Here is a 15,476-nt window from a genome sequence, read left to right on the forward strand (position 1 = left end):
TCTGTCTAGTATAAACCGATTGGAGCTAAGATTTAGTCATTTCACGCCTATGCGGACCTAAATGTTTGTAAGATTGCTAACCTTCGCAGGTGATCCTGTAGTAAAATAGAAATTAAGTAATAACATTTTTTTTGTAAAAGAACTTGTGTTTTATTTTCGAACCTGTCATTTTTGAGGTCTTTTTACATAAAAATTAAGATTATTTGTATCGTCCAGGGATCGAACCAAGTCTCGAATCAATCATTACTTTAATGAGTGAATTTTTTTATGAATTTTTGATTTTTTCCCGAATTTCTAGCATTGAAATTACGGATTTTCAAGATGGTTGTAGAAACGAAAAGTGCTACGATGTTTTTTAAAGATTTTTATTATTTAATTCGATTGATTAATTTCTTTGATGATTTTTAAAATTATTCCCGAATTTCTAGCTAAATAATTACGGATTTACAAGGTGGCGGGCAAATGACAAGATGGCGGGTGTCACAGTAATAATAAATGATTACTGCACTCTGGCGGATAAGAATTAAACTAACATAGCATCAGCGCACTCTAGCATACGATGATGGCTTCCAGCAACGAAGACAAGATGGCGGACGTGACGTCATACTGCCGAATGATATATATGCTATTAACAAAGTGGTGGGGGCCAGTCTGCCTGCACCCACCACGGGGGGAAGGATTGGTCGCCATTTTTATTTTTTTGCACTCGTCGGGTTCAAACCGTGGACTCCGAGCTCCGTGTCGTGTTTGTTTTTTAAATATTTTTTATTAAAATTTTATTATTTAATTTTGTTTTATAAATTTTAATTTTTTTTCCATTAAAATCGGATAATAAATACAAAAGTTAAAGATGGCGGCCGTAACGATAATTTCAACTATGACGTCATAATCCAAGATGGCGGTCATGGTATCCTTGTTCCTAGAAATGGCTTACCGGAGGCTTTAGACATGGATGCTTAAGCCGTTTTTAGGAGTTTGGGTTCTTTATAGGGCAAAACGACTTTTGAGGATTTTCGAAATCCTAATTTTTGTATTGTGGAATTTTTTGAGATTTTTTGGCGGAATTTTTTGCCACAGAAACGGAAATTTTGGCGAATTTTGAGGAATTTCGGGCAATTTTTACCCAATTTTGGCAATTTTTGACAATTTTTGAGGGTCAAATGTCAAGGTCAAGGTCACAACCATTCAAGATGGCCGCCGTGACGACACAATCAAATATGGCGGTCGGCACCTCGGCACCTCAGCCTGAAGCCTGTGCCCGGATGCCCATTTGTATACTACTTTCATTAATTAAAATAAAATTAGTAGCACGATGAATATTTTTATGAGGAGCTTAACTGGGTTCATCAAAACTAGATTTTATGAAAATCACTGTGCCATGAATGCAGCTAACAATCAACTGATATATGAGCGAAAATTAGTCGTTAAAAAAACGCTGATAGGAAACACGACATTTCTGATGCGTTATTTTTTTTTCCCGTAGTAAATAAATAACACTTCGTATTTCCGTAACTCGAAGTCTAAATCAGTAATGAGTACGGAAAACTAAAATACTTGGCATCCCTAGCCTCATTTTTGTATGTAAACGTGTCAATAAAGTGGCGGTCACGCGTGTAAGAAGTGCTCGTGGTCAGGTATTCGATTCTCGGATATATCGATCCTCGGATTTTTCTCCAATTTGTGTGTGTGTGTGGGGGGGGGGGGGGATTGTGGGCATACTCGTGTTTTTCTCTGAACGCTTATTATTTTTTTAATACTATAGGTAGTAATTTAGACATTTCTCGGATTCTTTTGTGCACCACTTATACTGCAAACCTATATAACTCAGTACTGAATTGGTGATAGGAAGGGGCAGGCATTTTTCGCGAAAAGATCTGAACACTTATTAGACTGCAACAAGGTATATCTGAACCCGTGGTTTCTTCCTTGTGATTGGCGGCCGTCTGCGAGAGAAGTCGTTGCCTTATTTTACCGAGACACTCAGGACGCGTTTACTTCCACACTGAATCACTGTGATTGGTGTCGTTACAATCGATTTGTACCTGGAAGAAACTCACCCAATCAAAAAACACAGACGATGCTATAGTGTTTTAACTTTCATCTAGTCTCGAAATCTTTTCGCGAAATCTGCATGCCCCTAGTGATAGGTACACAAGTGTTCCGCCACTCTCCTCCTACGACTGTGGGCCAATCAGCTACTAGCCAGCAGTACAGAGAACAAATCACATCGACCCACTCAAAAAAGCGGGAGGTGCTACATGATAAATCAGCCAATAAGAGAGCATATGAGGGTACAGTAAATAAAGGAGTGTGCATTTTAGCCTGATGCCAAATGACTACAAAATTTCCGGGTATATAAAGGGCCAACAGCAATTTGGATGTATGAATGAATTTGTAAATTTATATATTTACATGAAAGAACTAAAAAAATAGCGTTTGCAGTAATACTTATTTCTGATTAATACCAGGATATTTATGATTTGTGTTGTCCCATAGTTCCAATAGTTAAAGTTATTTGCAAACTATTTCCTGAATAGTTTTTTTCAGTATTATCTGGGCGCATAATAAGCATTATACAACAAAATAAAGTCAGAATGTTGAATATTCGATTATATTTTCCAAGGTTAAAAACTTTATGCTTGAATGAAACCTACATTAAAATATATAATTATGTGCCGATTTTCGTAAGAAATGCTCAATATCATATCGACAATATATTGTCGTTAAAACATGAATGCAAAAATAAACATAGCCATGTTTTGTATTATAAGGTAGTAGTACAAACCTTTTCTTGGCAACTTGTTTCCAAAAGGATCTTTTGTGACAGTACAATTTTTGACGTGACAACGTCTAATAAATCGATGAACGCCGGCTGCACGCACGAAAAAGTGTCCCGTTACGCACATTGTTCCGTTACGCTGTGTCCCGTTACGCTCATTGTACGCTTGCGCCGCATCTATTTCTCTTCCACTGTACTGTTTATAAAGTGAAGTGAAAAGTTAATGTGGTTTTCATTGCTTATTACAACAACAATTTCGGCAATAAAGGTTAATTATTCTTGCATTTTAAAAATCTGATTACTAGTTTAATTTCAAGTATTTATTCTTTTATTACTAAAATAAAAATGATTCAATTTTATTCATAAAGTATGCAATCATTTCATCAATGTTTTGTTATGACGTCACGTTAAACTATCGTCCGTAAACGGACTTTACAGAAAACCAATTTTTTTTCTTTGTACTGTTTTGCAAACCAATTTTTTTTTCGATTTCCTGAGTTTTCCAGGAGACACATTTTCAATTCCCTGAGTTTTCACTGTTTTCCACATTCTCCCTGTCCGCGGGAGGCCCGAGTATACTCACGTAGGACGAAGAGGACTTCCAGTTCTTGGGTCCGTACTTCGACAGTTTATTCTCAGGATCAACGAACAGGTACTCTCCATCTGCAAGAAAAGAAACAACAGAAGCCATGCATGACATTGCCGTTCAATACAAACATATATGCCAAAGTGTTAATTTGCTCTGATATGGCCCAATGTTCCCATGCACAAACACAAACATAAAACAACGACAGAGTAAAAGGTATTTTAAAAGTGTTAACATCATAACACTCGGTATATGGCATTTGGTAGGAGTAATTTAATGACTGGAACGGAAGTCGCACGGAACAGAAATGTGTAACAACGTGCTGCCATCTGTGGCGGATGGAGATAGCCAAAGTTCACAAAGTAAAAGGTACACTGTATAGTATTCAATGTTTAATGAATTTTAACAAGCTGTGCAGTATTTTAATACATTTTCTTGTGGAAAATCAGTTCCAAAGTCTGGGACTAGTATTTTTTTTTCCAAGTATTTTTTTGCTTTGATCGGAGCCGTTTTATTATATGGTTTAATATTTCTCTCTGCAATCGAATGATACGTTGTTACGGCAACGAATCCTAGCGGCGGGCGCGGACACGTCAAGAAATGTAGTTTGAAACACCAGTTGCGTATATATTCCTCACACTCGGCTTTATTTTAAAGAATCTTACGATAGATTTTGTGTCTGAGTTTCGTATTATAAGTGTATTTGTAACACGAGAACACATGAATTTGCTCGTCACCGAAGGTTATAAATGTTACACATCTCTGGCGGGTACTGAAAGACTCGCTCATATATATATATATATATATATATATATATATATATATATATATATATACACACACACACACACGTATATATAGTTATTCTTTCATTTTCGTACTCCTTACGCACGCTGGCCAGTAGGACTACATAAGACTAATATCGCCTCGGCTAAACGAAATACCGCATCATAGAGACCTGTAAAATTCGCGGATTCATTTCGCGATAGGATAGAGTCCAAATACTATTGACATTATTTTGCTTCAGTGATTGGGTCACAGTATATCATAAGGACTCTGAGCCAATGAAAAATCTTAAACAGAAGAATTAGCGAATCACGATCATTCCAGTCAACAGGTGTTACGAGTCGGTAACCAATCAGCAAATGTAATTTGCACGAGTGCGTAGAGGATCATGGAGTCCATCCTTTAGGGATTTGAAATCGCGAATTTTACAGGTCTCTAGCATCAAACTTACCAACGGTTTTCTGTGAACCGAACGAAGTTCAGTGATGTGACGATGCCCATTTTTTGACATGGTTTCGTTTATAAATACGTAGTTATTTTACAGGCAACTGATGAAAGTCATGCAACATTGGGCGTTTTTGCCTTTTTTCTAATTTAGCGTTACCGTTAGGGGAAAAAAACCTAAATTAGTGTTAAAAGAATAATATTTTTCACTAAAGCATATCTACAAGTTTTCGAGGAATAATAAACCTGTTTTTATTCCTTTGGGATGAGACTATTAAAATATTATTATGGGGGATTAGGCTTTGCCATCTTGTAATTTCACATATTTTTTACATGCTTTGCGATGAAGTTTCTGTCTCAAATTTGTTTGGCTAAACAAAACGCATAGTACTTAGATTTTACTACTTGTTGAAGACAACACTTGTGAATTGGTGTGATTATGACAGTTGTAGTCGCCTGTGTGACATAAGTAGTTACTTCCTCAGGGCGCTTACAGACTAGACCCTGTCAGTAAATATGTTGTTGCAGCAAGGTATAAAAGGTCTGGTAGATAATCCCTGCCTTTATATGCCCTAAATTGGGATAAAACGTTCAAAATAAGAACTGAAGAAATTTGGAAAAATCCAAAATGGCGGGTCCTATTCCTGGCTGGGCCTCACAAGCAATAATTGATCTTTATTTATCCTTTTTTTTTTCATTTTCTCGTCATACTACTATTTGATGGCTATTTCAATAACTTTTAGACTATACTCCTCGCATTTGTTGTTCTCTCACAAATGATTTCAGCAGAATTTTACTACGTGTAATATAACGGGTCTATAACACCGTCCACGTGATAATACAGTATGTCCATTAAAGAATGTACCAGTTTCAATGATGGTATATTATCACAGTTTAATTTTGACTATTTACAATAAATCATACATAAAATTGAAGGTAAACCTACCTAGTTTTACTTTGAAATGTTCAATAAGTGCACCTTTAGTTATACAGCACACATCCAACCTTAAGTCCAATTCTTACCACACTTTCGTTAACAAATCCGGAGTAATGGAAGCGATATTTTAATTCTGTTTTTTAATTCTGGCAAATCATTAGGTAGCGGCGGAACGTAGTCACGATCTTTTATAAAACCCCAAAGGAAAAAAAAATCACATGGCGTAATGCCAGCAAAAAAAGAGCCATGTCGTCTCGATCATTACGGCCAATCCAACGGCCAGGGACTACCAACGTTCAAATACTCTTGTACAAAGAGATTCCAATGGGGAGGACCTAAAATTACGGATTCACTCTCAGCAAATTGCAGAACACAAAACGCTTTACGCTCAGGAGTCGCCATTTTGCGTAGGTAGCGCTGCAAGCGAGAAAACAACAAAGCAGTACTCGCTCATGCGCTTATCTATAAAACTGTATGAATAACTCTTTAATTGTGACTTTGAAACAAAACTCTACAACACTTAGAGTTGATACTGTTAAAATTTATAAATGGGACATTCTTTTATGGACATACTGTATTTTTTTACACCCATTTAATTACACTTAGTGAATATCTACCGGAAAATATTTGTGACAGAACGACGAATTCAATAGACGTAGTGTTACATTTACAGTAATAGTCTTTAACTAATAGTACTGGCAATAAAATGGGGAAAAAATCGACATGGCGTGCGAAACACAGACTATCAACCTTCGGGAAGTATCGAATAATCCGTCATGGAACAATAATAACAATAATTATAATAAAGTTGGTGAGAACGCACGAGCATTTTAAATTTGAGGTCTTATCCTCTCAACAACTAATTAATAGGGACCGGAAAAATTCGCGGATTCATTTCGTTTAATGTTAGAATCCAAATATACGTAAATCCACATTGTTTCTGTGATTGGCTCACAGCTTATCTGAAGGATTCTGAACTAATGGAAAACCTTCAACCAAAGAAGCATGGTATCACAAGCATCCCAGTTCACAGGTCTCTGTCAGTAGCCAATGAGCAGGTGGCATTTGCCCGAGTATGTAGGGGATTGTGGAGTCCATCCTGGAGGTCATTGAACTCGCGAATTTTTCCAGTCCCTACGAATGAACTTCGCAGAGACCTGTTGATCGGCAAAAAGGTCTAACAGCTACGCTCGGTCAATATGGCGGCGTGCGGCCGAAGTTAGGTCACACGCGCGTGAACGTCGCCTCTGCAGGCTTCGGTGTTCCATGGTTGCGTTCCAATGAACTCCAACGCGCAGAGCATGTTGCCTCAGTAAACAGCAGCCTGTTTGCTAAACGTTGCATCAGTTTTTACTCGAACTCAACTAACATCTCGTCCACAAGTAGGTTCATACTGAACGACACATATCAGGGATACCGGGACAGATCAGTTGAGACCTTAAAAAAAACACGGGGATTGGATTCGCGATAGGCTATAATTAGGGGCATGCATATTTCGCAATAAGATCCCTCGATTAGCTGAAAGTCAAAACACTGTAACAACTCCAATCACAGTAATTCATTGCGGAAGCAAACGCGTCCTGAGTGGCTCGGTCAAATAAGGCAACTACTTCTCTCGCAGACGGCCGCCAATCACAAGGAAGAAGCCGTTGGTGTGCTTATACCTTGTTGAAGTCTAATAGGCGTTCATATTTATACGCGAAAAATGCCTGCCCCTAGCTATAATTCAAATATACACCGTTGTGCTGTGTGTGTTAATGGCACAAAGTTAGAGCCACAGTCATTAAGTGAATTCATTAAACTCTAGGCTAGACTCAATGTGCCTATAGACAATAAAATCTTTTTGGAATGTGGTCAATAACTAAGGGCAGGCATTTTTCGCGAAAAAAAAAAAATCTGAACACCTATTAGATTGCAACAAGGTATACCAGCACCAGCGATTTCTTCATTGTAATTGGTGGCCATTTGCGAGACAAGTCGTTGCCTTATTTGACCGAGCCACTCAGGACGCGTTTGCTTCCGCACTGAATCACTGTGATTGATGTTGTAAAAATCTACATTTACCTGAAAGAAATTCACCCAATCACGAAACACAGACGATGCTACAGTGTTTTAACTTTAAGCTAGAATCGGAATCTTTTCGCGAAATATGCATGCCCCTATCGATAACACTATCTAGCGACTGAAAAAATTCGCCGGTTCAGTGACTTCTAGAATAGACTCCACAGTCCTCTGCACACTCGAGAAAATGCCACCCGTTCATTGGCTGGTGACTTGTGAGACATCTCCACTGGTTAGTCTATGATTCGACATTTCTCTGAGTGAGGGTTTCTCACTGGCCCTCAGTACTCCGCATGAATGCATATGCAGCAGTGGTATAAGTATTTAAATTCTAGCCTGATGCAAAATGAATCCGCGAATTTTCCCGGCCCTTACATTATAATTTGATTTGTAAATAGAACAGAAATGTTCATGTAAAATTACAAATATTTGTAAATTTGTACATTTACATGAAAACAAATATATCACTACAAAATAGTGTTTTCAGTAATAATGGGTTCGCATTATTACCCGGGCATTTATGCTTTGTGTTGTCCCAGTTAAAGTTATTTGTGAAACTATCCCTGAATAGATTTCAAGTATTAACTGCGCACATAATAATGATACAACAAATTAAAATTCCATTATTGAATAGTCGATTATCTTTTCCATTGTTTGAAAAAAAAATATGCTTGTGTGAAACATTAATTAAAATATAAAATAATGCGCCAATTTTCGTAAGCAATATTCAGTATGGTCTCGAAAAAGTATTTCATATATGCGAGAATAACCATAACCATGTGTTGTACAAACTATTTCTTGGCAACTTATTTCTAGAGACAGGAAAATTTCGCGGATTCACATCGCGTAATGTAAGCTAGAATCCAAACACAAGTAGCTTCATATTCCTTCTGTGATAGGCTCACAGTTTATCTGAAGGATTCTGAGCCAATGCAAAACCTTTAACCAAAGAAGCAATCATCCCAGTTGACAGGTCTCACAAGTCTGTAGACAATGAGAAGGTGGCATTTACCCAAGTATGTAAAGGATTGTAGAGTCTATCCTAGAGGTCATTTAAACCACGAATGTTTCTAGTCCCTACCTATTTCCAAACGAATTTTTGTTGTAAATGTACAGAAAAAGTTTTTCTGCGTAGCAGTATCACACTATTTGGCAGGTTACGTAAGACTGGGTGACCACGAATTCTCAGGGTCGTCTAGGACGTGACAAGAGAAGCGTAGTGCTAGAGACCGGAAAAATTCGCGAATTCATTTCGCGATAGGCTAAAATACAAATAGTTATTTATACCTCAGTGCTGCCTCTGCTATTGGCTCACAACTCACCCTGGATGACTCTGGGCCAATGAGAAACACCCAACCAAAGCTTTATCGAATCACAGTGGCTGCTACGCTGGGACGCCTCACAAGACAGCAGCCAATGAGTGGGTGACATTTGACCGAGTGTATGTAGAACTATGGAGTTCATCCTGCAGGTCATTGAACCCGCGAATTTTTCCGGTCCCTACGTAGTGCTATCATTAACGCGAAGCAGGAATGCTTTAAGTCCATTTTCCTATCCGATGATTTCGCGAAATATTCGTGGCCCTACTCTAACGTTTACGTGGAAAACTCCGAGAGCCAGTGAGAATAATTCAACCAGAGAAGTGTCCAGTAACCGTCTACCCAGTTGAGACGTATCACGAGTCAATATCAAATGAACAAGTTGACTATTTGATCGATATGGTGAGGGCCCCCACCTACACGGGCACACACACACACGATGCGCAGAGCTTCACGAAAAAAAAAAAAAACGCGATTTGAAAACTAAAGATATCCAAGTGGGGTCGTTTACGAAAAGCATTTAAGGATTCGCCCAGGGCCGATAAGTAGTTTTGTTTCCGGATTAAGTTTTTAAACTGTATTTTTTAGAAGAGTTAAAGTGGCTAAAATTACGGAGTAATTTTTTTTAAGCATGAAATCGGTACAAATCTTTAAAGCACTTAGAAAACTTGGATTTCACCTTTATCTTCATTTCTCCACCATTTAATGTTACGGTCGCCACACAAATCTCATAGTATGCACGAGGAAAGACTGTGCACCTATTCAGAGCCTGCGCTTAGAGGCGATACCGCGCTAGAAGCACCAGCGAGCGTCGCGCTTATCATCCCGCCTCACTAACACACATACACCCCTGACGAGGCGGGTCCCTCAAGTCAGTTCTGCCGAGAATGTTTCACAGATCCTGCCTAGAGTAAGAGATTGGTCACGGAAATTTGCCTGGTGCGATTCCGGGAAATAACCACTGGGGGAAAAAAAAACTTAATCGGGCCAGGTTTTCAAAAACATCAGGAGAAAAGTGTGCCTACGGGCCCCTCAGGGACGCTACGCCATGCCCGACCGGGCCCAGTCTTTTTTTTTTCATTCCACTTTACGACGGCTCAAGAAAAGGCTTCCAATCTGTTTTAGTAGCAAAGAATGGTCATGAATATTATTTTCTCTTCTCTGTCCCGTCCAGGTCCCCCCCCCCCCCCCCCCCACAACCAGACATGCGCTGCCTTGCGCGCGTGGAAGGAGAGCGGAGATGTAAGCCTGGAGGGGATGCATTCCAGGTCCAGATCTCCAGCCTCCAGAACCCCTCCCTCCCCCCAACCATTCCCTGACCCGAGCTCGCGCCGTCCCTAGGAAATCCCGCCGAGCGCAGCAATGACTTCGAATACCTGACCGCAGCTACCTGGCTTTTCCGCGCCGAGAGCCCGCTTCACAGGGTAGCGCCGCGCGACGGCCGCAGTCTCCGGGTTCCGTCCACGCCTCAGTGCAGCGCGTTGTGTGCAAGTATGTCATTGTTAGAGACGGATTCAAAGAAGTAACGAATCACGAGCATCCCAGTTAACAGGTGTCACGAGTCAGCAACCAATGAGCATGTGTTATTTTCCCGAGTGCATAGAGGCTCATGGAGTATAGGTAGACACCTGAAAAATTCGCGGGTTCATTTAGCGCTATGCTAAAATTCAAATAGTTATACCTTAGTGCTGCTTCTGTCATTGGTTCACTGTTAATCTGGAGGACTGAGGGCCAATTAGAGACCCTCACTCATAGAAGTGTCGAATCACAGGCCACCCAGTCGAGACGACTCACAAGTCAGCAGCCAAAGAACAGTTGACATTTGCCCGAGTGTGTAGAGGATATTGGAGTCTATCCTGGAGGTCATTGAACCCGCGAATTTTTCCAGTCTCTACCTATAGGTCATTCAAATCGCGAATTATTCCGGTCTCTAGTCATTGCCAGTGACTACACTATAAAAAAGGGGGGGGGGGGTTGTCTGTAAAGTCGGTTTACGGACGATAATTTTACGTGATAACGTCATAAGAAAACATTGATGAAAAATTACTTACCTTTTTTTAATTTTCATATATTATTTACAGTTTATGCAAATTTAATTTAAATAATTTGTTTAAATGTAGGTAATCACGAACAATTAATTAAAAGGACGCCTTAACCTGTTTGATATTATAGAATATTTTCCTCGCCCGGTGGTTGGCCGGATCTTGCACGCTCGGCTCAGGCGGAACGTGACAATGAGTCATGCTTTTTCGTGCGTGCAGCCGGCGTTCATCGATTTATAAGACGTTATCAGGTCAAAAAGTGTGTGTGCGCAGTCCACGAGCGACTTAAGCGACACTTCTTGCTTGTTATATTGTTAGGTATAGCTAGTGACTGGAATAATTTGCGGTTTCGCCGACCTCTAGGATAGACTCTACAACCCTGCAAAAGCCACCTGCTCTTTGGCTACTGACTTGTGAGACTTGTAATCGGGGTTTCTTTCGATTGGATACTTCTTTCTTTGACGGTTTTTATTGGTTCAGAAGCCATCTAATAAACTGCGGTACAATCACAGGCATAGAAACAAGGTATATGTGTTTGGCTTTTAACCTATAGGTAAATATATCCGCGAATTTTTCTGGTCTCTAGGTATAGGAAACACAATTCTCTTTGGCTGTGATCACAGATAAAAAAAATTACATATGCAAGCATACGAGCGCTAAATAATGCTATTGCGCAAGTATGCAACTGTAAAAGTATGCAAGTGTAAAAGTATGCAAGTATGCAGTGTAATTTATACCTCTCCCATCCCGTCTCCTCCTCTATCGGTTCCCCCAATCACGTACCTAACTTTTCCCCTCCTCACTCTGTTCCCCCACCACGTACCTAACTATTCCCCTCATGCAATCTGAATTTTCGTAACGCTCGAAAATTGTAGCCCTCTCGGCAAATAAGTTTCACTTCAAAAATGTAAAAATTTACAAAGGAATTTTGTTTGTACTTTCACCATCCCTTGTAACAGCACAATGGTGTATCTTGTAATATCATCTGCTTGTAAAGTTACAAGAGCAATGCTTGTAACGCCACAAAATAAACTCTTGTATAAACGTGTTGTTACCGACAGTGGCAACAGGTCGCGTCAGCAGAATCTCGTGCTGAAGCACAAACGTAACAAACCTGATTTTCTCACGAAACTAGTGGGTACTATAGCTTCCTGAAGGCTAATGGCTAGAGACCGGAATAATTCGCGATTTGAATGACCTATAGGATATACTCCATGAGCCTCTATGCACTCGGGAAAATAACACATGCTCATTGGCTGCTGATTCGATACACCTGTTAACTGGGATGCTCGTGATTCGTTGTTTTAAGTGGCCCAGAGTCTTTCAGATAAACTGTGGCTCAATCAGTCAAAAAGCAATAAAGGCAGACGTATTTGGATTCTAGTCTATCGCGAAATGAATCCGCGAATTTTTCAGGTCTCTACTTATGGCACGATTTGAGACAGTATATTTCTTATTGTTATCCTTGCTTCTTAACTGATCGTTCAGCCAAGTGGCTAAGGACTCTGCTTCTCATCCTTTCCATGTGAAACAGATTCCCTCGGTTGGAAACCTTCCCACTGCGATAGTGAAATTTTATAAATAAGTATATATATTTTTTAAACTCAAATAATAATAATAAATACACCCAAAGTAAGTTGGCCTCTGAAAACCGCCAGAATAACATCAAAATAAGAGAGTATCAATTGTAATTCGGGTCTAAGCTCTGCCTTGTACTCGTAGTTTGACAGGTGATATCGTTGGCAAATGAGTTTCCAAGGATATTCCTTGTAGAAGTATAAAAATTATTTTTCAGTGATACAGGATACAGTATACAGACACTACACGTGAACACAAGAATACACGTTAAGGTGATCTTGTTAATAATACCTGGACCACATTACACCAAAACTGCATTTAAAACCCGCACCAGCGGTTTTCTTCCTTGTGATTGGCGGCCGTCTGCGAGAGAAGTCGCTGCCTTATTTGACCGAGCCACTCAGGACGCGTTGCTTCCGCGCTGAATCACTGTGATTGGTGCGCTAACAATCGACATGTACCTGGGAGAAACTCACCCTAATCCATAAACACAGACGACGCTAAAGTGTTTTAACTTTCAGCAAGTCTCGGAATCTTTTCGCGAAATATGCATGCCCCTATTCATTACTAAGCCTATTTAGAATGTCCATTGGTTGATAACAAGCTCACATTCTTTAGAGGGTCACACGTCATTGGGTAACCACTTTTCCTTGTCAAGAGCATTGTAGTTCAATTAATTTTTATTTTATTTAGTACCGACGTTATGCCTAAGTTAAGGCTTTTAGCCTTCTTTTACACGTAACCATCAACTAGTATAGACTGGAAAAATTCGCGGATTCACTAACCTCCAGGATAGACTGCAATCCTCTACGTACTAGGTCAAATACCACCTGCCCATTGGCTACTGATTTGTGAGACTTGTAATCTAGGTTTGCCTCTGATTCGATACTTCTAATGTGAAAGTTTTTAAATGGCTCAGTATCCTTATAATTAGAGACCGGAAAAATTCGGGAATTCATTTCGCGATAGGCTAAAATACAAATCGTTATACCTCAGTGCTGCCTCTGCTATTGGGGGGGCCTCCCCTCCCCCCCCTCTCTCTCTCTCTCTCTCTCTCTCTCTCTGGAGGAGGAGGAGGAGGAAGAAGAGGAGGAGGAGGAAGAAGAAGAAGAAGAGGAGGAAGGAAGAAGAAGAAGAGGAGGAGAGGGAGGAAGAAGACGAAGAAGAAGAAGAAGATGAGGAGGATGAGGAGGAAGCTCTCTCTCTCTCTCTCTCCCCCCTCAGAGAGAGAGAGAGAGAGAGAGAGGACTCTGGGCCAATGAGAAACACCCAACCAAAGCTTTATCGAATCACAGGCTGCTACGCTGGGACGTCTAACAAGAAAGCAGCCAATGAGTGGGTGACATTTGACCGAGTGTACGTAGAACTATGGAGTTCATCCTGCAGGTCATTGAACCCGCGAATTTTTCCGGTCCCTACTTATAATCATTTGTAGTTCAATCACAGAACAGGAAAAAAGGTTAACGTATTTGACTTATAGCCTATCGCGAAATGAATCCGCGAATATTTCCTGTCTCTATCAACTAAAAAATATCTCATGACATCAGCTTATTATAATACTAAACTTAATCTAAAATAATTACTTCAAAATCAAAGTCAAGATATTATAAACGTGTAAAAACAAACAAAAAAACAAACATAGGTAATAAAATAAGAAAAAAATAATATTTTAGTATAATAATAAACGACAGGTAGATATAAACATTACATAAATGAACGCCAGCCTATAACTAGAAATCAGAAAAATTCGCGGGTTCATTTCGTGTTATGCTAAAATTAAAATAATTATACCTTAGTGCTGCTTCTGTCATTGGTTCACTGTTAATCTGGAGAACTGGCTACCAATTAGAAACCCTCACTCATAGAAGTGTCGAATCACAGGCCACCCAGTCGAGACGACTCACAAGTCAGCAGCCAATGAACAGTTGGCATTTGCCCGAGTGTGTAGAGGATATTGGAGTCAATCCTGGAGGTCATTAAACCCGCGAATTTTTCCTGTCTCTACCTATAACACATGCCAACAAGAATTTTTTTTGGGTGCCTAGGATTTTGGAACAGATTTTATCTATATTTGGGGCGCTGAATCTTAATATAAAATTAGCTTTTTTTATCAGCTCTACTTACTGAGATAACTGTGAAAAAAAAAGTTTAACTACCGGCTTGACTTAAGCCACTTCGTACAAGGATACCCCAGGCTGGGCATTCCCACTTCGTCACTGGGCTATGACCGTGAGCCAACGATGCCTAGCTAGGAGAGAAGCAAGCGAATCAGGTAGTGCCAATTAGCAAGGTTAAAAAAATATTCTCGCTAAGAAATCATCCAACGGGAAAGCAATCTTAGGTTGAGCAGAAATGTCTTCGAATTCTACCCTGAGGCCAGACAAATCCGCGAAATAACCGGTTCTCTACTAATACATAGAGACCGGAAAAATTCGCGGATTCATTAGGCGATAGGCTAGAATTGAAATACATATACCTCTTAGATGATTTTGCTATTGGCTTACTGTTCATCTGGACGCATCTCAACCAATTATAAACCCTCAACCAAAGAAGGATCGAATCACAGACAAACCAACTGAGACGACTTACAAGTCAGCAGCCAATGAACTTGCGTTATTTGCCCGAATGTACAGTCTATCCTGAAGGCCATCGAAACCGCGAATTTTTCCGGTCTCTACACATGGTATTTAAAAGTTATTACAAAACGAATTAGTCGGATACATATTTAGGTTTTGTTTAAAAAAAAAAGCCTCTATTTAATGACAATAGTTATTTTGTTGAAATAAAACTTATCATTAAACATTAAACCTATAGGTTTAACTTGTTTTCAAAACTTTAATAATTAGAGACTGGAAAAAGTCGCTGTTTCAATGATCTATAGGTCCCTTACATACGCGGGGAAATGCCACCCGCTCATTGGCTAGCAAACTGTGAGATCTGTCAA

The 15,476-nt window shown here is 39.7% G+C and overlaps 1 protein-coding gene across 1 annotated transcript in view; it reads right to left on the minus strand.

The window, feature by feature from the left end:
- LOC134538448 (protein expanded) overlaps nt 1–15,476 on the minus strand; it is a 255,870-nt gene that overhangs the window by 46,434 nt on the left and 193,960 nt on the right. The window contains exon 4 of the mRNA XM_063379775.1: nt 3,363–3,442. Coding sequence (XP_063235845.1) covers nt 3,363–3,442 — 80 coding nt within the window. The remainder of the gene's footprint in view (nt 1–3,362; nt 3,443–15,476) is intronic.

The sequence above is a fragment of the Bacillus rossius genome, chromosome 13, assembly GCF_032445375.1.
Source record: "Bacillus rossius redtenbacheri isolate Brsri chromosome 13, Brsri_v3, whole genome shotgun sequence".
NCBI lineage: Eukaryota > Metazoa > Arthropoda > Insecta > Phasmatodea > Bacillidae > Bacillus > Bacillus rossius.